At 39.8% G+C, this 23,238-nt stretch overlaps 3 protein-coding genes across 3 annotated transcripts; 1 reads left to right on the forward strand and 2 right to left on the reverse strand.

Annotated features, from left to right (window-relative positions):
* Nucleotides 1–92: 92 nt before the first annotated feature.
* Nucleotides 93–4,178, reverse strand: Taf9 (TBP-associated factor 9). Its single transcript, XM_022845778.2, has 5 exons — nucleotides 3,730–4,178; nucleotides 2,366–2,588; nucleotides 2,027–2,112; nucleotides 1,504–1,689; nucleotides 93–1,117 (listed from the first exon to the last, which is right to left on the reverse strand). The coding sequence occupies exons 1-5, from the start codon at nucleotides 3,887–3,889 to the stop codon at nucleotides 984–986; spliced, it is 789 nt and encodes a 262-aa protein (XP_022701513.1). The 5' UTR covers nucleotides 3,890–4,178; the 3' UTR covers nucleotides 93–983.
* A 307-nt stretch (nucleotides 4,179–4,485) lies between these two features.
* On the forward strand, nucleotides 4,486–10,758 carry Cul4 (cullin 4). Its single transcript, XM_022845771.2, has 6 exons — nucleotides 4,486–4,832; nucleotides 6,086–6,261; nucleotides 6,977–7,279; nucleotides 7,398–8,678; nucleotides 8,939–9,211; nucleotides 9,489–10,758. Exons 1-6 carry the CDS (start codon nucleotides 4,757–4,759, stop codon nucleotides 9,582–9,584), a joined length of 2,205 nt encoding a protein of 734 aa, XP_022701506.1. The 5' UTR covers nucleotides 4,486–4,756; the 3' UTR covers nucleotides 9,585–10,758.
* Nucleotides 10,734–21,599, reverse strand: whd (carnitine O-palmitoyltransferase whd). The gene is made up of 7 exons (XM_022845770.2): nucleotides 21,249–21,599; nucleotides 16,917–16,996; nucleotides 15,902–15,995; nucleotides 12,675–14,379; nucleotides 12,382–12,559; nucleotides 11,445–11,754; nucleotides 10,734–11,183 (listed from the first exon to the last, which is right to left on the reverse strand). The coding sequence occupies exons 3-7, from the start codon at nucleotides 15,977–15,979 to the stop codon at nucleotides 11,118–11,120; spliced, it is 2,337 nt and encodes a 778-aa protein (XP_022701505.1). The 5' UTR covers nucleotides 15,980–15,995; nucleotides 16,917–16,996; nucleotides 21,249–21,599; the 3' UTR covers nucleotides 10,734–11,117.
* Between the last annotated feature and the right edge of the window lie 1,639 nt (nucleotides 21,600–23,238).

Consider the following 23,238-nt stretch of genomic DNA (forward strand, 5'->3'; position numbering starts at 1 on the left):
ATATGATTTCAATGTCGTGAATATATGAAGCATCAAAGAAAGCAGATATTGCGATGATCAGCCATGATGCGCTGATTGATGAGTAGTTATTGGTGTTTGATGTGATTATGTGATGAATGCTTACGCGGGTGATTTATGAACACCTCTTCAGTCTATAGACAAAACTCGCCCCATTAACTTTTAAATTCATTGCCTGCGCATTATATAGGCAATATTGAGTGGACGAGTGTAGCAAGGACGAGCTTGTCCTGGCTACCTTGTATTCCGGCTGGTTGAGAAAAAGCCTTCGTAAAACACTGTTTCGGTGTACGTCTGTGTGTGTCCCTACATTACTGTTCCGTTTAGTTCCGCCCAGCCTCGGCCTAGCGTTTGAATAACACGCCCACTATGGTAGCCAATTATGTAATAAAAATAATAATAAGAGTAATAGTAATTGGAGTTACAATAACATTAACAACAATATATATTTATATATATATATATATATATATATATATATATAAAAGTAATTAGGCATACAGGCAAAAAACGAAATATGAAACAGGGTTCTTGATGACAGGGTGAATCTCAACTCGCGTAATAAAGGACTAAATATATATCGTTACCATCAATCATGGTCATTCTATACAGAGGTATCATGTACACTTGTTTTTGACTCAGCTAATTGTGCTCTTCTCTGTTTCTTTCAACTTCGTTTCCCGCATCGCCATCTTGTCGATAGGTCATCAAGTTTTTTTTGCGGTGGAATATAACATTCCCTCCTTTTCGAGTCAAACCAGCCTGTTTCATCAACAAAACAGATTGGTAAGTAACCCTGGTAATTCGATTAGCACTCCATTAGGTTCTATTTGAAAAAGATGGCGGCTTCGCAAATTCGCGGAGTTAACACTGAGTTTAATAACTCTTGCTTCATGTTTACCAAATATCGACTATCTCTTGGCCACAGATTATTTCCTTGACATGTATTCCTTCCCTACTAAAGTTTAATGCGCTTCATCCTCGGCTTTTCGCTTCCGCTCCCCGCTGACGATGTTTATCGGGGGCATTCCTGTTACTGAGATCGGTTTTGGCTTTGTCACGACATTCACCGTTGGACCTCCGCTGCTACCACTCGAGGCTGGAACGAAAATATTTGCGCACAAAATGGCACAGTTTTAGTTTGGACTAAAGGTTTTAAGTTTTTTTTTGATATTTTTGAACACATAACCTGTTGCCAGTGTTTAAAAGAGATTTCGCACTTTTATAAATTAAGTAAACCAGATGTGCTTTTAAATATGTCGCCGAAAAATGTATTGTATACATGTCCCCAAAAAATCCACTAGGAGTTGGTCAAATTCCTATTATTTCACTATGTGTGACTAATGCCCGATTTGGAATACTTCTGCTGACTTGTTTCACCGGTTCTCTAAAGTAGCAATTAAGCACACAGAATGATAACCTAATACAAAAATGCTGAGCTGCTTATTTGTTGCCTTTTCTAAAAAATGTAGGATCTCCTCTTACCTGCGGAAAGTTTTATTAACGGCCGTGGGACGGGCTGCTGGTGCTGTTGTGAGGACGCACTCTGCACAATTGTTGGCCGCGACACGATTGTCACTTGAGAGGGTTGCGAGCCCCCTTTCTTAACGACAGATAGGGTAGCGCCACTTTTTGACGATAACGATACTGCGGGTGTCGTTTTTGATAGGACTGCGAAATGATTCAATGTGTTGAAATTACTATGTGCTCTAAACTTACCAAAAAAAGCCCCACAAATGTAAAAAAAATGAAGCCTCTATTATTCATTGAAAATTGGGATGTGGTAGAAGCTAGGTAATGAAAAAACGCAGTCTACAAATAGGAAACAATATAGGTGTACAGTACGATTATGTAGAGTGAATGAAAACTGCGTTTGACGTAATTTCTCTTTTTTCCTCACCACTATATCTACACAACATTATACACATTTGTCAACATACACATTTCAATTAGGATAATTATGAAAAAGCTAAAACGTGATAAAAGCCATTCAGTTTTCTATACTCACCACTTTGGGATCCAGTCTGCATTAGTTTGTGAGCTGGCGGGCGCGGTTTGGTCTTGCAACGATAATTGGCGGATGTGAGCGTGTACCTGTACGTAAAACAGAAAATATGAACTGCTGAACTGGCCTGGATAAATGATATTTATGAAGCCCAACATTAAACATGTTTAGTCTAAAGTAAAAAATTGGAAACTCTTATTATATTTTTAAATAACATATGCGTCTCTATTACGTTGTAGTTTATGCATGACTAGAATGTCTGGTTGTTGATACGGAATATTCAAATATTAGTAACAGCAAAAATAAGATATTGAAGTTATTTCAATACTAGGGTTGCCATACCTGTCAGGAGGCAATCGTGCTCCTGTAGTGCTCTTTATAAGCGGAAGGTGTTGGGCGTTCTTTGCTCGCGCGACGTCCATTAGGAGCTCTCGAGGTGGTGGATTCGTAAAAGATTTGTCACAGAGCAATTGAATACCTAACCGCACATCTTCAGCATCTATTGAGCGCTTTTTCGCGTGCCCACTGCAGACTTTCGCTTCTTCTAGCACGTTCGTGACATATTCTGTTGAACCACAGTTAAAAACAACAAAAAAGCAAAGACAAACACTTGTAATTAGTTACATCCAATAATCATCATGTTTATGGACGTCTTTTTTCGCACAGTTGTGTTTACATTTGGAGTTAAGCTAGGCGACAATAATATAAATTGACCTGATTAAAACTAGACGTTTGCTATTGCAAAATTAAATGAAAACAATTAATACCTATGTATACCTATAGCATCGAGTTGAAATCTTGTACTATTTAATTAAAATATCATAACTTACAGGATTAGATTTACACGTCTATAGGGGTCATTTTTAATTTACCATTTCTGTCAGCGGTAAAGAAGATATTTTTTTAATACTTTGGTCACACAATGAATTCTTTAGAAACGTTTCTATAAAACTAAATTGAACTAATTTTTTAAAACATCCATACTGTGCAGTTAGTATAAATAATTTTTGCCAAATATATAAAAAAGAAATAGGATTAATATTAAATTTGCTGTTTGATCTTGTGCAAACAGGTATTTTTCTCTTCACTACTCTACGTACTATACTCTATAGATGAAATTCATAACTTCTAAAATGTATTTTTGAAAATTTGAATCTTAACAATCACCGAAATCCTTGAAACTCGTCATAGGAAGCTTGTAATTTAATAATTTGATCTAGTCTTTTCCTTCCTAAACTCTATCGAGTTTATTGAAGTGTTAAAATCGATAACTAATTGAAGAAGCATGTGACAATTCACTAAGGAAAGGAAGGCCAGATCTATGCTGTAATTTTGCATACACTGTCGACACTGTAAATCTCTTAATTTATTTATTTAGAAAAATAGATAGCCAGGTCTTCACTCGAACTTTTACTTATAGGTATTCAAAAACGTGTGAACATAATTAAGCGATGCGTGATGTTATCGTGTTGATTCTATAACATTTTAATAAATCCATTGGAATACACTGGCGCCAATCAGCCTTTTTAGTCTAGCTAAAAACAATTTAAATTATTCGACAGATCTCCGATGCGAGGTTGAAATGCGGTACTGAAACTTCCGTTGATTGAATTTTCTGGATTCATAGCAAAACACGGTTGTCTACCCCACAGATTACTTTTATTGTTTGCATTGCTATTACTCCTACCGGCCGCTCGAAAACTCACTGTAGGAGAAGTCGAGCATCTGATCGATGACTTTCGGCTCATACTCGGTAACTCCCATATCCTTGAGCAAGGCAGCCATAACCTGTGCATCTTTGGGAGTGTGCTGGTGAGCAGCTCTCGAGCCGCTTCCGGCGGAGCCGCCCGGGCCCCCGGCGCTCATGTTTTTGTTCGCCACTTTGTTCCGTTCGTAATTTTATTTCGGTCAGACTTAGTTGGCTATAGAAGAGCCGCTGTTTTTTTCCTATCGAACTTTTGTTTCCGTTGTGGGTTTCGACACCACCGATAGCAGCAGCAGCAGCATCAACACCAGAACTTGGCCGCCGTCACAACACTGCACCACTACCATTACGCACGACCATCGCCTCTACGGCAGACTGAGCCCCCACAGTAGGAGCGGCAACAAGCAAGATGTTTGAAGCCATGTTGTTTATTCGTTGACTCTGGCGCGTTGCCGCAAGCAATCCATGGAAGCTTCACTGGGCAACGCGCAGCCCAACCCTATTCGGAACTCATTTTCACATATGATCCACAATGGGTTCTTCTTTTTCGAGATAAGTCCTATTCTATATAGCCGAGGAAATACCCGGCATATCTGCGTAAATCAATTGCAAAATAGCGTGTATTTCAATAAGCGCCAAATGAAAAGCACTGAAAAAAAGCTAGGCAAAACTCGATATTAGGCCGCTCGAAGTTTCTATGGCGTGTCAATGCTGCTCGCTAGATTAGAAGAACGGAGAAATAGACTATTATTGTGATATTGGTGTCAGCTCAGTGTAGCTGGCAGTAAGTGTGTGTGCTAACATCTACGGCTGTTTGTTGTTTTGAAAATGCGGTACTGCGGGCAGGGTCCTGCTCCGCTGTGACTCGTCTACTGCTGCTGTGAAGTGTGGCCTTCGTGTGTAAGGTACTGGCAGAACCAGTGGCAGCGACTCGGATACTCTTAAGTGACTTTGTCGCGAACCAACCCCCCTGAGTGGACACATCTGTGAAGCGAACGTTGTGTTCGAGCTTGGTCGTCAGGCAGAGCATGGATGTAAAATCCATCATGCTAAGGTCATCGAGCAAGCCTGCCGGCGTCAAGCGCCTGATTCTGAAGAACTTCGGTGAGCACAATGAGTATATATATATATATATATATATATATATATATCTATAGCAAAATTCAGCTACAATGAAGATTTATAAGGTGGTATAGCGTAAAAAACAGTCACGTTAATCTACACATTTAACGTTGCTTCGGTTAAACGCAGCGCTGTTTGGTATAAAGTGAGCCTGCGCACTGGCGCTTAACATTATATGATTCGCTGGACCGTGCGGCACCGCTGAAAATTGACTTAACTTCTGTTATGAGAAAGAAAAAAAAGCAGCTCGTATGGCGGCAATAGATTGGATCATTGCTGTTATTATTATTTACTTGTAGACCTTAGCGAGGATTTGTGTGTCAGTGGTACTCGGAATGGTTTCGTAAAAACATTGTGATAAAGAATGTAGCTAAAGTGACATTACTAGAGCAAGAATACACCAGCTAACGGTGTTTGTTCGGAAGAAAAAAGCTATAGGGGACGTCTTGGAGAAAAGCTAGATTTGAAAGTGTATATTGTATGGCACCAACGCCCTACAAAAGACAGTCTATTCCAAAAACAACATACCCATTTCATATAAGCAGCGCATTCTAAAATTGCTCTAAAGAATTCACATATACCTGGTGCGTATGTGTAGGTGTCTTAAACGCTTTAGTAATAACATTCTGCCGATTCCTAGCCGAAAAGGGGAAGTCATTTGCAATAATAGCCTCCCTAATATATATATTGACACAACTATCCATACATGCATATGTGCTCTTAATATTGGGTGTTTTCTTTTGTATAGAAGGCTACTAATTGTGATTATTAAGGTGACGAAAAGTTCTCACGATGGATTGACTGCAAGTTATGTGATAACAGCTAGGTGTTTTAAGAATTGATAGGAAATGGTAAGAGTGAGGAATTCAATTGAAAATACTTTGAACATGGTGAATAATAATAATGTTTAGAAAAAAAAAATTGCACTATTTTTCTCATCAAACGGTAACACAGATTTTACGATGGAAGTTTAAATGTAAATGTTCGATTGGCCCTGGAGTGACGCACCGTAATTACAGATGTCATGGAAAAGGGTTTACTCGCGCCATCGACACATTCCTTTCGTAATGAAAATTCTGATAATGTCAGTGAGTTTACAATATGTAATCGCTGCCAATGTATCCGCCTGAAAAGTTTGATTTCTAAAAGAATTGTCTAATAAACTCAACGCATTGGGCGTATTTTGATATACTTTTCTCCAGATCGGTTTATATTTTTAATTGTGCTCCTTGCAGATAAGCCAGTGGTCTCGACTACATATCAGGATGAAGCCTGGATACGGCTAGCAGAAGCCGTTGATGCGGTTCTAACATCAAGAAGAATTGAGACCTCCCAAGAAGTTCTTTATGCGTGCGTAGAGAACTTGTCCGCAAATGGAAATGCGGAAAGAGTTTACCAAGAGCTTCAAAAGGTAAGGAAAGATAGAATAAAATTTATTACTCTAGTAGTAATAATAACTTCCTAAAACGTGCGCTGAATAACAGAGTCGTAAAAATTATAATTTAATTTTTCCATCCCGAGCCAATTTATATACTTTATATCCCGAAAACACTAGCAATAAGTAGGCTATGAGCTATAAATAAATAACTTAGCGTATTTTCCAATGAGAGCCTGGCTTTAATTGTAGTGTACACGTACCGCTATGGGAGTTCACGAAAAACGAACACTTCGGAAAGATTTAGAAGGAAGGCTTGTAGCTCCTTAGAAGGCGAAAAGAAACCAATAATTATACATATATAATAATTATTGGTTTTTCAAATTTATGTACAAATGTAGTACTCTTTGCTCATCATTTCATTCATTCGTGATCACATCGATTAAATTACCAGCATGAAAACGATTTTATTATGATCATAATAATAAAGTTTTTGTATAAAATGCAGCTCTCAAATGACCCCGTCAGTTGGGGCATCCCAAGAAAAAACTACTTCCTGGAACGACAAGATTTATTTTTGAACATTCTAAAATGTACATCCTGAGCACCGATAAATGGACTGGGTAAATATTCGCCTGGGAGAATGAAATTTTGCCAGTCGTATCTGTGTAAGCTCTTTTGGAAACAATAAGAAACCTTTAAAATTTTAGCTGCCTTATAGTCAATACTTACGCACATCTGTCCGTTTCAGATTGTCGATTCACACGTTGCCAAGGAAGCGCAAAGTTTTCTAGCACGCGAACAAGGGGCGCTTGCATTTTTGCGGGCAATGAATGAGACATGGCTTGTCCACTGCCAGCAAATGGGCATGATACGCGCCATCTATTTGTTCCTTGATCGAACCTATGTACTGCAAAACTCAACGGTACCTTCGTTATGGGACATGGGTTTAGACGTGTTTCGTCGACACTACATGCTGACGCACGAGAATGTCCGCCAAAGAACAGTTGACGGGATACTCATGTTGATTGAGCACGAACGAAAAGGAGAAGCGGTTAGTGGTTCTTTATTCACGCACTAAAGCACGTAAAAACATTTATTCGATCACATAAGAAAAGCTATTGTGTTTCTACTTCAACGCCTATTTTCTCTTTATTGCTTCTATTTTGCAGAAGGTTGATCGAAGCTTGGTTAAGTCGCTCCTTCGTATGCTCTCTGATCTGCATCTCTATGAAGCGCACTTTGAAGGACGGTTTATTCAGGAAACGGAGCTCCTGTACTCAGCTGAGGGTAAACTCTGGATGGCGGATGATAGCGGCCACACCGTTGCAGAGTATTTGTTCCATGTGAGCAAAAGGCTTGATGAGGAGAAAGAGCGGTCCGAGTACTATCTGGATCATACAACTCGTAAACCGGTTATTCAGACGGTAGAAACACAATTGCTTGGCCAACACCTGTCAACGATCCTACAGAAAGGTTTAGATCAACTCCTGGATGAAAATCGTTTCATTGAACTCAAACTACTATATACGCTTTTTAACCGGGTGAAAACTGGCCTAGCCCTCTTGTGCATTCAATTTAACATGTACATAAAAAAGAGGGGTAAAGTAATTGTCACTGATCCAGAAAAGGACAAGACGATGGTGCAAGAATTGCTTGAATTCAAGGAACAAATGGATAGGGTACTGACCGAATGTTATGGTGGAAATGATAAGTTTGGAAACAGTTTGAAGGAGGCATTCGAGACATTTATAAATCAGCGGCCAAACAAGCCAGCGGAACTAATAGCCAAATTTGTCGACTCTAAATTGCGGTCAGGAAACAAAGAGGCCACGGAAGAAGAACTCGAGCGGATTCTTGACAAGATTATGGTACTTTTTCGTTTCATTCACGGAAAGGACGTGTTTGAAGCGTTTTACAAGAAAGATCTTGCCAAACGTTTGCTGGTTGGAAAGTCAGCTTCGGTCGACGCAGAAAAGTCCATGTTATCAAAGCTCAAACAGGAATGTGGAGCCGCATTCACATCGAAACTTGAGGGAATGTTCAAGGATATGGAGTTGAGCAAAGAACTGATGGTGAACTTTAAGCATCACAACCAAATTGACATGACGGTGTACGTCCTGACAATCGGCTACTGGCCGACGTATGCCGCTGTCGAAGACATCATCCTGCCGCCATTCATGGTCGAAGCACAAGAAGTGTTTAAAAAATATTACCTAAGCAAACATTCGGGTAGGAAACTTCAGTGGCAACATAATTTAGGCCATTGTGTACTTAAGGCTGCTTTTCCCGAAGGTGCGAAAGAGCTTCAAGTTTCCCAGTATCAGGCACTATGTCTTCTCCCATTCAATGAACAAGATCAGTTGAGTCTATCTGATTTAAAGCAGTTAACAAACATCGAGGATGAAGAACTTAAAAGGACGTTGCAAAGTCTTGCCTGCGGAAAGGCTAGGGTAAGCTAGTGAACATTGGGAACACACTTAACCATAGCATTATAGTCAGTTGAGTAAGAACGATTTGTATAAAATAAAAACTTATATACCCATTCAAATTAAGTAGCTACCTATTCTGTTTCTGTTGTGAGTGCGACACGCTCGACAATACTGAATAAAAAGCAAATATTATTCTGTTTTGTGGCAAATTGTGTATCATTTATTTTCTATTGTTAAATTGCGTTGGGCTCATTTTCTTCGTTTCCCTTTTTGCTATACAGGTATTGCAAAAGACGCCACGAGGTCGCGATGTAGAAGATGGTGACACCTTTGAATGGAATGCCGAATTCCGCAATGTACTCTTTCGTATTAAGATCAATCAGGTACAGATGAAGGAGACAAAGGAGGAACAGAACGCCACCCAAGAACGCGTGTTCCAGGATCGTCAGTACCAAATCGATGCGGCCATCGTTCGTATTATGAAGATGCGCAAATCTCTCACCCACAACTTACTCATCAGTGAACTATACGATCAGCTTAAATTCCCGGTGAAGGTAAGCCATCTACAAATATCTAGATCCTTGGGAAAAGATTTAGTATTACTATACATGCTGTTAACAACTCGTATGTTAATGACGTATGTTAATGCTCACAAAATGTTTTGAACCAGAATCTACAGAGTTGGTAACGAATTTAACTTTATGCTGTGTTTGACTTCTAGAGAACTGCTAATATGCCAATCATCATAATATATATATCGGTTGATACTCATGTATTTGCTTTTGTGTATGTATGCTTGGTTTCTTTTGAACATCTTGTGTATGATTGCAGCCAGCGGATCTGAAGAAACGAATCGAGTGCTTGATCGAGAGGGACTATCTAGAACGAGATAAAGAATCTAGCAGCAAATATCATTACGTCGCCTAAGAAACAGGCTTCTTTACCGTTATCTGAAAACGCTTATCGCCTAAATAGGACGCGTGATTACCTAAGTTATAACAAAAGCAATTATTATATAACAATAGCGAAAGGAAGACGTTGACTTGTAGTGAAATTATCGGCGTGGCTCACGTTAGTACGGGCCAGGTCTTTCGAAGAACTACAGCAAAAATTGCAAAAGCAGCTAATCGACTTTTGAACGAAACGAAATAGCTATCGAATTTTTGATCAGCACGTGAGTGATAGAAGCCAACATGAAGATGGCAAGTATCAAGGGTTGAAGCAAAATGCGGCTGTTTGAGCAACTACTGAGCAATGTAGATTTTGGCTTATACAGGCCCAACGGTAGAAGCCAGCTGCGCCTGGCATATGTTATATAAATAATGTATGCATATATATATACACTCTATAGATATCGGGTGGGTTGACCTTAAGAGTAACGTGTTTTGCGCGAGATAAATTTGTGCACCGGGAACGGATCCACATCGGCGGAAAGTCCAGCGTTGTTGGTAGAATCTGCCAGGCCTAGCAAAAATAATGACATGAAAGTGTAACCAGAGATTTCCGCCGTACTACCATTTTTCCTCAATCTTTAAAAAATCAGAATCAATTACCTTTCACCCTTATTACTACCAGCACTAGTGAATTTTCTTATAACCGTTGTTATTATTATCACTTACTAAGATTACTGATTTTCTGTAAAGTCTCACGAAGTCCGATGATCGTTCGAGATTCGTATTTTTTTTTAGTTTGTACCTCTTAACTATAGACCCCAGTAGAACGAAAAACAAGCGCTAACAAGGAAGACACATACCCATTGATTAAGGAGCGTGCCAGGTATATATATGTTTGAAGTGATATCTTGAAAATGTGAGATGATGCGACGACAACATCCGTGGGTAGAATTGTGGCTAATGTAATAATTAAAATATCTAGAATATTAATAAATGCTCTCCCAAAAAATCTTGAGTCCTACCGTATTCTACCCACCCTTTTGTATAGTTAATGATAACAACTACAAGTATAGGGCATGTTGAGAGGAACCACAATGCGTTTCCGTTATTGTATAAAGCTGACACATACTTTGATAATAATAACAATAATATTATTTTCAGTTTGTAAATAAATAACACACTGTTTGATGTCAGAGAACTGGCATTGATTGCATTTGTTTTTATTAATTTTCATTAGAGTCGCATTGTTGTCGCTACTTGTAAGTCGAGAATCACTCTCGAGACACAACCTACAAAACACCTGAAAGCTATGTGCAGCAATCGAAAAGCTTGTTGGCTTCAGCAGGTAAACATCCCAGAGTGCAGAAGCATTCTACACTTCAAAGGGGCTGTATTTCATTTCTCGTGACCGTGTAAATCTGAGCACAATGATAAATTTAGCATTAAATCGAAAATGTTTGCTTTTCTTTTTTTGGTCATGTTAACTAGCTTGCAAAGGTGATGTTGTTAGAACTAACGTAGGCGCATCATCGAGATGCCATCATTTCTTCATTTCTTTTGCAAACCCTTATGCGAAAGTTGCCTTCATATCAACCAAAGCATTCCTAATGTTTTCACCTAGTCGCGTGGAGTCCTAAAAAACATAACGAAAATATATTTGTTAGTACTTTCAGTTCGCCAAAGTAAGCCCTGAAGAAATATGGTGTAACGAAATACCCTTTAACCTCTGTCTGCTTTTATAATACTCGCATAAAGTTACAATAAAGTATTTCTATATGATGTCAACACTCTTCAAACGAAAATCTTAAAGATTTCAGTATTTACAATGGCCGCAAATCCAGACATTAGCCGGCAATATTAAGGGGATAAATGCCACCTGCTATACAAGACTCACCGTAGCAGCACAGCTTTTCTTAGAGCTCACATGAAAGAAGAAATTGTCTTCTCCCGCAATCATATAGCTAACGCCGTAGCCATCATCAGCAACCGGGCCGAAGCCACCGCCAGCACAGATCCATTCGGGATGTTTGTCAAAGTTAAGGGAACCCGTTTGATTTATGGGCGTCTGCGAAGTCGACAGCCTCCAGGGTTCAGAAAGGACTTCTTTCAAAAAGGGTGAATCTACCTCGAGGTAACGAGAGATGACATAGAGGCAGAACATGTGCCTATCCACCCCTTTGCCACACATAGCATTTTGATATCCCCTATATTCACAGGAGATAGAACAATAATTTTTGGAAAATTCGAATCATACATACTTAGCTATGGTACACGTTGAATTAATTACTCTAATTAATTATAAAGTTAAATTATAATATAATTATAGTTAAATTATAATATAATTATAAACACCCGTGTGTTAGATATCACTATCTATTTATGGTAAACTTTCTTAATAACGAACAAGTCGACTATATTTTCTCACTTTTCATTTTTATAAAAAAAAATGAAAATGTCAATTATCTTAGAAAGATGAAGTTTGCAAACTTATTTTGCGTGAACGCGGAGCCTCTAAGGGCGCTGCACACAATTTTGAAACTGATGTTTTTTGCCCTTCATGGCGAACCAGTCTATAGAATGAGCGGCTTTCGAAAATAGGTTGGTTCAAACTGTGCTATTAAGACATCTTTCATTACCCCTAAAATGCTTTGTAATGGTTGCCGGCATGCGATTCTACTACCTGCTCTCCTGCATCAAATGATCACGGATTTTAGCACAACGTGGCATTTTATCCTGACTCGAAAACTCGACGCGCACAATTGTATTTTTTTATAACATGCATATATATTTTTACAAAGTTTTAGTGCATAGTAAGCACGTAGTAAATGTACCTTTGGTGTATGTTGCATGCTTCAACAAGTTTTTTCCTACGTTCTTCGTTGGTGGCGTTTTTGTCAAGCATGCTAAGCACCCAAGCGCAGGATTCTGGTGTTACTGGACGCACAGTTTCAGTTCGGCCTTCGCGGAATAAACGGGTCATCGATGCCTCGTAGGTCAGGCTGAACCTTCCTATATTGAAGACGACGTTACGGCATTATTGCACACTATTAATACACCTACCAATATATGTTAGTGGTAGCTTTGCGCAGCGACAGACTATAGTATATAATCGATTTCTACTTACCTTGATCGCGAAAATAAGCAAGCTGTAAAGCCATCTGTAGATAAGCATCAGGTGATACGCGGCACTTTTTGATGATTCGTTTGCCGTATATATTGAAATGCTCTACATGTAGATCCACGTCACTCAAGATCTCACTGGCATGCAGTTTCGCTTTGGTAATCACGGCTTGACAGTCTTCGTTGAGATCCCACCGAAGACGAATAGGTTTTGGAAGCTCCTTGGGCGACAGTTGTGTTCCAGAGCCAATATAGCCTTTTGTATTGCCATCGGCTTCATAACCGAGCGTAGCATGGTCCTCATAAATGCAATACTCCCAGCAATGACCAATTACAGGTGCATCGGCCCAAGAGTGCTCAACGTTGACGCCAGCACGGCCGTTCTTGCCGATAATCAAATTGAACGATTTATCGTACCACCGATCAAAACCCTTGCCATGTAACAGCATCTGCGAGTAATGATCCATTTTACTGGGATCGTTTCTATCGTAGACGAATGCTTCATCATCGAGCACAACCATAAACGCGGACTTTTCAATCGCGTCCAGTGATACCTTGTTTTGTCCTTGTCTGAAGTGATTTTTTCGCGTTTCGGCCCATATCTTACGGTCTGTAGCAGTTAGTGCGCCCAGATAGAGCTCACCTGGTGCTGGCTTACTATCATCATTCACGATCTGCTCAAGCTGCCGCTGTAGCTCAGGTGGGCTGAGCAATCGGCTCTTGTAATACGTTGTGACCTTGTAGTAACGACCCTTGTGATAGACAGCGATGTGCGTTGAGTCGTGGTAATGCTCTATTCGGTCAGTTTCTATTCCAGGCTTTCGGCACGTGTTGAACGTGCGCGTGTACTGAGCGGAGCAAAGCGGAATTACTTCTTGAAGAAGGATGGGTTTCAAGGTTTCGTAGTCGATCATGCGACGGAACAAGAAAGCTGCGTAGATAAGGTTAGCGGCACGAGCGCATTGGTTGGACGATGGCAGCATTAGAATTAGGTCCGAGGCGTAGAAATTTGAGTTGACCATGATCGAGCTTCGGCCACGCAAGTAGATGAATTCCTCCCACCAATCAGTAACATAGTTAGGAGCCCACCAGGACTTGAACCAGAGATATCTTTGGAAGCGCCGCCCAGGGCCATTCGTAAAATCCTTAGCGAGCTGTTCTAAACGTTTGAAGTTCTCATCATCGTTCAGAGGCCTTACGGATTTCAAGTAACGCGACATAGTATCTGCTACAGACGGCAGCGGAAGTTTCGGTAAACATGACTGGTACGAATAGAGTAATGGAGACGAGCCCTCGCACACGCGCACTGCAATAATCCAGAGCCTCGTGGGAATGGACGGTTTGGTGTCTCGTGCCCGGGATTCGTATATCCATCCCTTGTAGGTAAAAAGGCTCTTGAGCATATATCTTCTAAAGAGGGCTAAGCATGTCCAAATACCGGCACCAGTCACAACGACAGCCACTCCTCGAGGACAACTGGGGTGAACTTTCGATAATTGCTTTGGCATACAGGAAGCCACCTTATCTACGGTTCCAAACGAAAGATCTGCCCAAGGCTTCTGTGAGATTTCGCCGCCAAACATAAGGGCCCAAACCAGTGCGAGCGACCGATGCGAAGCTGGGTATAAACCATTGCGAATGTTATTGATAAAACGAGCAAACCGTTTGCGCCACGACCTCGCACCAGCTTTCCACAAGATCGAAATGAGCTGCAATTAATGGCCGCATTGTGTTAACGACACATTGTAACCTCAACTTAGAAACAACAGTTTGGATACTGTTGGTACTGGCATTCTAGGTTGGCACTTCGTAGTGATGTATAGATTTCGAATAAAGCTTTATATTCCGACTTTGGACTCAGGAATCCCAGTACTGACTATCACTAGCCCGCTATGTGCATTCAATAAACGACAGTCAAAAATAAGTCAGCGAATCAAAAAGCAGCTTCTTTAAATAAACTGCAGATACCATCGTTTGAGTCGTAGATGCTAATAGCTAAAATAAGATTACTTCAGATTAGCCATCGCCTACACCATTAAGTTTTACCAACCTAGTTGACAGCACTAACGGGTTTTATGTTTTCTTTATGCTGAAGACGTAGAGTATATAAAACGACAGTGCCATTTCACACTAACTGGACCTTATAATTAGCAGACCTACCAGCTTGCGATACGCACATTTTTTGTAACAGAAATGGGCATCAAGCTTCTGCATTCTTAGTTATAAATAAAGAGACTGTTCCTTCTAAGAAAAGTTCCCAGCTGCTCAGACATCCAGCAACATGTTTGTAGAGTAACATAATTGCAAACAACTTCGATATTGTCAAGAAATCTGTTAAAGCACCTAGAATTTATTGCTCAACACACGAAAGTGTTCACAACGCCCGATAACACAGCAACTTAATAAGCACCGTCAGTCTTCTCACAAAAAAGAAACTCCGCTCAACTCAAGTATACTACGTACAGAAAAAAAAAGGCAAGCAGCAATGCTAACTAACAACAATATCAGGCTACCAGCAAAGATCTATTCACAGATTGCCAGTTATTGCTAGTAATAGAGCAGTTAATTGCATCTTCTCTTCTCAAAAGTTCTTAGGGAGTTTTCAGAAAATGAGTCGATAGAGTGCAACAACTACGGAGTAAAGACATGTTAATAATACGGAGATGAATTGTTATATTGTTAGGTCCTTTCATGGAAAAATTCGATTCTTTATTTTATTTTTTCAACACTATCTCCTCCTGTTACATAGGGCTAATTTATTCTAAGTATATCGTTATGGCTTGTGGGAGTGGCCGGCGGGGTAGTTCTATAAAAATGCCTTCCATTTTAGTGGAAACAGCCTTATTGTCCGTAGAACTCCGACAAATCTCTCGCTTATCTTCTTTAGAAAGCACTTATTTGCTTTTGCTAGAAACAGGCAGTCACCGGATGCACAAATCCATTAGAATAGGCCTAGGTATTTAGTATTTACAAAAAGGTAGTGCAATCACATTACGCGGCGTTAAAACACGGCGATAAACTCGTTGGCGGTCATCGGAATGACAGTATGCGATCAGATGAAAACACCGCGAGCATTGTATCTTGACTGATATAATAGAGCTGTGTTAACTATGGTTTTATTAAAACATTTAAATTTCAGGCAACAATAGGTCCCAGCCATAACCAAAACAATCGTTCGCTAATATACAACCAATTTAGGTTTGTAACTTGTATAGTACTGCATAGCCTTACTTCTTTGTCGTAATCAATATACACTCCTTCATGGGTGACGGTGAAATTGAATGCGACGGCTGAATGTGCTTCCGCCATGACGACGCTTTTTCAGCTGAAATTAATAACAATAAGAAGGCCGTAGTGACACTTCATGACAGAAACAGCAAAGCTCTTCTTAGTCAGCCCATTTAATAAGGGCCATACACTTATGTGAACACAGTTATAATTATGATATCATAACAGCTCGTATTATTGTGCACGTTATTATTTTTCTTGGCAGATGATGGCCAGGGTACCAACAAGATCATAACCAACTATTGCAATTATAACAAAGAAAAAAGATCTCCACTGCTCCATGAAAAAGCACACTGGGACAGCTCCAAACATGGAAAGCACGCACCCCTTGAACTTCGGTTGACGATCTGTATTGTACAGCTGCTTCCCAGCAGCATATTACGATGATGTCCTTATATTCTTGATATGATTTTCGAACATAGATTAATTTTACCATTTTCGAACTTTATGGTCTTGGTATCTGTGGCAGGGAAAACTTAACTATCACACACAAACATTTATTGTAATAAACTTCTTTAATATGAGAGTAACATCCAAGCTCAAAGGTGCAAAAATTGCTATCGTCTTTTATGCAGACAGCCATTATTCCACAAACGTTTGTTTTTAAGAAATCTTTTGCTCATCAACGTTTAGCCATTCAGCGAGTTGCGCAACATGCGGAAGAATATCATTTCATGCTGCGATTTACGATCCCACAGAAACAAATTTGTTTAAACCCTTCGAGGTTAGTCGCGCCGACCAATTTTAATCTTCACATCAGATATTTATATTGTTACGATGTTTCTGCCAAATTCAAAACTTCATACTGTATATATGGAAACTAAAATTAATCTGGTTCTCTATTCGATAATAAGAATATAGATAGTTGACTGAATAAACTGCTTATTAGATGAACACGCTTTGAGTAGACAGCATGAAATAGGAAGAGATGGAACATAGATACTTAAAAATTAAATACCTTGATTACTCTTCTAATTGCTGACAGCACTTCAGCCGTACCTGACTAGGCACGACTCACGAAGTTGTAGTCGATGACACCTGCGTTAAATCACCAAACATACACCGTTATGTTTTGCAGCTGTACATTTGTTGTAAAGTGATTTCTCACCGATTCACTTATTTCCACTTACTGATGTAACCGACAATGGTTGTCGTAGATGATCTATTTATACTACAAGTTACAAGACGGTTTAACAATGGGTCACTAATGTGAAACGAGAGCAAAGAGAGGCAAGCGTCTCCACGTCTGTCTATGATCCCTGCTCAAATAATGCGGTAGCCCGTTTGTCCTTACTTTGCTTACCTTCTCCATTCGACTGTGCTTAAAAAGTATTGTACTGTTACGTACACCAAATTAGACTGCTAACATCTGTGCACTTCGAGATGGATCGTCTTTCACTATGGCTCTTAGCTGTTCGCTATCTTCTTTTGCAGGAATCTTTCACGAGATCCGCTTTCGAGTTCGAAATTTTCTTTCCAGAATTTTTTCGAACAAATGGCTCACTTTGTTTAGGGAAGTGCAACCTTCATCAATTACAAAATTTATGCGCCAAGCTGTCTTTCTAAATATGCTTTCAAGATATACCATTTATTTATAAACTACCCGGAATACCTAATTTTCTATGACTCACTGCAAGTCGCTCACCTAAAGCTCAAGTGGGAATATACAACTGAACGATCTCAGAGTTAGAAAAAAATCACCTTGAAATCTGTTTCATACTGAACTACCCTATATATATATATATATACACATATGTGACTAGACCTTTGGATGGCCGCAACGCTGTTCTGTTGCTGGACGGCCTTTCGTTTCTTCTAAGGTAATTATAGTAACTGATGACGTTTTTATCAAATAAGTTTATCTTTCACTAAACAAATTGGCAAAGACCTCTGCTGTTTAGTTGAAGACAGTTGTAAGGTATCTAGAATGTAGAATCTACTTTTCCAACTAAGTCCGCAATATAACTGATATGGCCAGTAAGTCGCTTTCATCACAAATTAAGATCTTAGATTGAAGCTGATAATAGAACCATGGTCGATATGAATTTATTCCTTTACAAATCTGAACTACCATCCACGGTGCCCCTCAAAGTTAATAATAATTGGTTACTACAATTGCAGCCCGTAAAATAACAACGACCTGACAGCATATTCAGAGATTGCCAAAAGAGCAGTTATGCTAACATCTGAATTGGTTCAGCTATACGATTTGAAGCAATCACTAACAGATGCCATCGAGATAGGTAATCATCGACATCGACCTCTCATTGAGATTGCCTTACTAGACCGTTGTGTGGCAAGCAAATTCTTGACACTGCATTACCTCTCCTATATAGCACGCTATTAACAGAGACCGTTTAGTTTCTATACGTTACATATAACATAACATCTGTTTATCTAGAATTTATAGATGGGTTAGTTAGTTCAAATGCATACCGAGACTACTAAGGTCAATGGTATTACCTTGGCATAGCAGAATCTTGTCTCAGTTATTAAAGTTGCCGTAAGCCAGGCTTCTTGCTGGCATTAATTTTGTCAAGCCTGTATCAAAAACAGCCTTAGGAGAAGAACCAAAATGCAACTGACGGCATCTTATTTTGCAATATGTTATTTATTTACGACCATCCATTTATGGATTCTAATCTATGGTACAAATAAGCAGTTCATTGGTGACAGCATTTAATATACCATCGCCTGGATTATTTCTCCTTAAGAATGTGTACATTTACGAACAAGACGCCAACTTGCTAGTGGGACTATGTCATGAAAACACATCCTCTGCATCAGTACGTGGCCTAACTTAAGCACGTGCGCTTGGCATGAGGGCTTACTTATATCTTTTATACTTCAGCGTCTAAAATAAGTTAATTTATCTAAATGGAATTATCTTTTTAAATATATTACATGAAACTAATTGTATCTGACTAAAGGTATCATGTGGTTAGATTGGTTGGGTCCCTAAGGGTAACAGGTAAATATTCCGTCTCACTACCCCATTTACTATCCTAGGGCTCATCGTTATTAATGATGAGCAAATTGGTTGACTAGCGCCGCATGCGTCACTGCTGGTACGACAATTGTTGTGACGAAAAAAATGCCTCTATTCAAACATGGCTTAGCTTTGCGCACACATTCAACTCTCTGAAAACACACTGTGTTATTTATCATCATTCACTGACGCCTTTACTCGAATGAGACGAGAAGAGCAAAAGAATTCTAGTATCTGCGATGTTTGTCCTACATGTTTATATATAATTTTTATATTTTATATTTAGTAACGTCTACGACAGTGATCTGCAAAGACAGTGGCGTGACGCTGCCCACTATAGTAGTTTCTATCGGAGTGGACAAGCTGCGCTTCCATCGCGCCCAGTTGCTTACACAAAGAGGCAGCTGTGACTGATTTATGCATATTAATTGAACCGTTTTTTTCTAAGCCTTTTGTCTCAATAATACGCTGACTGCTTAAATCAGTTAGCTTGAAAACTCATCTACCGTTTGGCAATAGCAGTTCGAAAATGAACGGATGGACGTTCTCTCTTCTAAATAACTAATTTCGTAAAGTAGCACATCTTCAACATTAGGTTCCACTGTGTTCTACAAAGCGAGCTCCACCTCTTGCAGTGGCTAGCACTATGCAAGCCGGGCGTCTTTTCCAGTGTCGTTGAAAACCGGATTCGCACATCTAGACAAGTTCACAGAGACGCATCCAATATGCAAAACATTTCAATCCTTTGCTGAATACAGTTTCTATTATGCTTCAGTACCTAACATCATTCTCAACGAGGTTCGCTGTGAAGTTTACTGCGACTGATTTTTCTTTTTATCAAGTTTCATAGTTGCATATATCTTTAAATTGACTTCGCCCCGCCGAAACCATAGGTTAAAAATGAAAGAACGCGATTCCTTATTGCGGGTAGCGTACCATTACCGGTGTCTATTTCCTTGTTAGAGCCCAACGTTTCAGCAGCTATAAACTCTCGCCCTCTAACAAAGCCTTTGCTTTGTTTGCTTCCCCATAGATGTAGTGTCTTGTGCCACATTAAATCTCTCGTTTCAACTGCCCCACTGCTTGTTCACCCATAGGGCACAGTACCTTGATACCCTGGGCGTCTGCTGTCATTCCACACAGTCTTAACGATTTGGGCCCATCCGGTCGCCTGCATAGCGGTGTTTTTTTATGAGCAGCGTTATTACCTGGGAGATTCGATCCGTGGCAGAATGTGCTTGTATGTTTGTGTATCATAACTGCATTACTTGTTTCTTCTTTCATTGTTTTGCACCCTATTCGTGTGTACATTGCTCCACCAATCGCTTGTATTTATTTTTAGTGTTGATAAATCGGCTATATGATCATTCTATTCTCTTATTCCATGCGGTCAACTGTGCTCGGTTGGTCTTAACTTCAACGGGTAAAAGTTCAACTCAAATGAGTTGAACTTCTACCTTCTTGTGCGTATGGGCAAAATTTGTTATCTCCACTAGTAATAAGAGCGGAGTTCGCTAATAACTTGTCATAGCACGAAATGTCAATTCTCCAATTGGCCCAATTGGAAAAACAAGTTGATTGGCATGGCCGGCGATTGATAATGAGTTACTCACATGAGAATTAATGAATATGAGTTTGTCAGATATTGAAAACGGAAAGTTCAGGTTTAAAGACGCATATGACCTTGTCTTATCACTTTTTTGATAGATGGCGCTAATAATAAACGCATGTCCGACCTGGTATTTGGGTAATAAGTAAGCGCATACGCTTGCAGTGCCACAGCCTGTGATGACAAAATAGATCACATAGGCCATCTACAAGTTTCAGTGCCCACTGTGGCAACAGACTTCGGGCCTCATTTACTATAGTCTCGTCATGGCATGGCTATGCCTACACAGTAACTACAATGACTATCCCAGAGGCGATTTAAATGTGATGTTCTCGTCTGCCCCAGATACTAGGAACCGTTCCCAGATTTTCGCATAAGTGAACTTTCACTGCAAACAGATCTGTCGACTTCTTCGATGGAACAATGTGCTTTCGTCAAAGATATTCGTTTCTTTTTATGTCGCACACAACAGTCTCTAATCGGAGCCACAACTACGCGGACGGCCACAGACAACAATAACAACAGAGGCAAACGGTTTCACTGGATGTCAGACACTCACGCCCGCCCGCCCACACACACACACACACACAGACACACACCACAACGATAGTTTAACCAAAACAATTCCTAATACAATAACAATACGGGGCGAATATTATTCAGTTCCCCCGGGAACCTTCCCATTTGTTAACCTTTTTCCCAGCTGATCGCGTCTCTTCCTCCGATGTCGCCTGCTGGCTTTTAGTCGAAGTAGGCTTCGTCAATCTAACGCTTCTATTCTAATGACAGTTTCCAGGGCGCCGAACGACGACGAGGGGATCCGTGTACGTTTACGATGGTGAGCCAAAGCGGTGTGTGTTGCGTGACGTCGTGTCAGGACGTTCCAATGACAGCTTGATCATTCACGAACAGCGATATTGTCGACCTCGCTGTTACCGAGCTAGATAAAGGTAAAGCTAGGAGCTGATCGTACAGGCACAAGACAGCTCGGGCCCAGCGCAGTACAGGGAACAGGGTGGTAACAACTAATGCATGAGCGCAGTTGACCACTACCGGCAACATCCTTGCCAGGGCAAGGAAAAAATAAAGGCTTTCTGCCCTTGGCAAACGAGAGAAAGGGTGTTATACAAGCGTACTGCGACGTAGATAGTAGAAAGACTTATAGAGACACGTGCGTTATTAAGATTAAAGAAGCCTAAAAAACTAAAAAGAAATCATAATCAAATTAAATATAATGCCAAGGAGATCACGCGTCACATGGGAAGCGAAACAATTTAAATACATGTATATATATATATACACATGTATATACCTTTATATATACACACATGTATGTATATATATATATATATACAGCACATACAAAAAACAACGTACCAAATTGTACCAAACTATAGGAGAAATCTGACGAACAGTATACAAGATAGACATGACATGTTTAGTTATACCATGTCTTGCGTCTATTTCAGATCTTTGCCACGGAGCAATTCACCTCGTTTGTTTGTAAACAGACAATTAGTGAAAGCTTGACACACTACCAGAAGCTTTTCTATGAACGAAATCATTGGTTGAGAAATTTATGGGAATTTCCTTTTGGGCTTCTTTTTGTTGTTGCAGTTTACAAAAAAACGCAGTGAATGACGAAAGCTTTAAATTATGATAAATACGTATTATCAATTACCTGTGCGGTCAATAAAATGACAGCACTCGGGTGTTCACAACTCGACTCTGGTCGTGGCACTCGTCGTTGTTCCTTAATTACACTTTAAATTATTATAAATGGCTTTGAAGTTTGGAAATAGCTAATCCTCTCGAACATCTACAGACAATGCACCCAAAATAAAAACGCTGAATTCGTCCGGATTGGTTCATTCTAGCTTAGTAAAACATATTGCAAGCACATCAGAAAATTATATAAAAACAAGTCCTATATTGTAAGATTTTAGAGCTAACTAAAGGCAGACTGCTGTTAGTCTCGCGGTGCTGTTAAGCTTCACGATTTCCTTTGACTATTGTTAGACAACGTGTTTTTATTAAATAGTTAAATAGTTTGAACATAGTTGATGTTCTAGCTGATGGAATATGTTAAATGATTTGGACACAGTGGGGCAGGCTTTGGTGGTCAATAGTGTAATAACGCCTATTGAATGTTTAGTATGAACAAGATTGCTAAGGGGTAAGCCAAAGATTGCATCAAGACCGGCACTTCTGCTACATGAGTCCGACCTAATGCAGCAGAAATACAAAAACTGATAAAGCATAAGATGTTGAATCTTGAATCTAACGAGACTGAAACGGAAGACAGGAATGGTGCACTGACCACACTAATAGTACCTACACGTTTTCAGCCTGCGACTGATTTTCAGCTGCTAACTGGTAAATATTAGTAACTCCGGATCTAAACCCTGAGATATAGTTACAGGGATTATCCAGGAGAGGGGATCACTGGGTCCACCACGGAAACACGCAAAAAGCAAGTTAACATTACAAAGTATTAGCCCACGATGTGAACTACTATGTCACGTTTCTCACCAGCGGTTATTGGCTGACCGACCTGTTGCATCAGTGGGATATGGGAAGGGCCTATGAAAGTGTATTCCTCACCCCAGTTAAAAAATAAAAAATGTTTTCTTGAGTTGTGTTCGAGTTAAGAGGGTAACCGCTAACAATAAACCCCTAATA

The sequence above is a fragment of the Varroa jacobsoni genome, unplaced genomic scaffold (assembly GCF_002532875.2).
Source record: "Varroa jacobsoni isolate VJ856 unplaced genomic scaffold, vjacob_1.0 scaffold_1194, whole genome shotgun sequence".
NCBI lineage: Eukaryota > Metazoa > Arthropoda > Arachnida > Mesostigmata > Varroidae > Varroa > Varroa jacobsoni.

What these genes read in the sequence shown, in the direction of transcription:
- Taf9 (XM_022845778.2), bottom strand. Translation starts at nt 3,889, where the DNA reads ATGAGCGCCGGGGGCCCGGGCGGCTCCGCCGGAAGCGGCTCGAGAGCT. An exon ending in GCACGATTGCCTCCTGACAG is followed by an intron (nt 2,113 to 2,365) that starts GTATGGCAACCC and finishes TTTTACGTACAG; the next exon opens with GTACACGCTCACATCCGCCA. An exon ending in GTTAATAAAACTTTCCGCAG is followed by an intron (nt 1,118 to 1,503) that starts GTAAGAGGAGAT and finishes TTTTCGTTCCAG; the next exon opens with CCTCGAGTGGTAGCAGCGGA.
- Cul4 (XM_022845771.2), top strand. Translation starts at nt 4,757, where the DNA reads ATGGATGTAAAATCCATCATGCTAAGGTCATCGAGCAAGCCTGCCGGC. An exon ending in TTTACCAAGAGCTTCAAAAG is followed by an intron (nt 6,262 to 6,976) that starts GTAAGGAAAGAT and finishes TGTCCGTTTCAG; the next exon opens with ATTGTCGATTCACACGTTGC. An exon ending in TTGCCTGCGGAAAGGCTAGG is followed by an intron (nt 8,679 to 8,938) that starts GTAAGCTAGTGA and finishes TTTGCTATACAG; the next exon opens with GTATTGCAAAAGACGCCACG.
- whd (XM_022845770.2), bottom strand. Translation starts at nt 15,979, where the DNA reads ATGGCGGAAGCACATTCAGCCGTCGCATTCAATTTCACCGTCACCCAT. An exon ending in TGCTTATTTTCGCGATCAAG is followed by an intron (nt 12,560 to 12,674) that starts GTAAGTAGAAAT and finishes TCTTCAATATAG; the next exon opens with GAAGGTTCAGCCTGACCTAC. An exon ending in GCATGCAACATACACCAAAG is followed by an intron (nt 11,755 to 12,381) that starts GTACATTTACTA and finishes CTGTGAATATAG; the next exon opens with GGGATATCAAAATGCTATGT.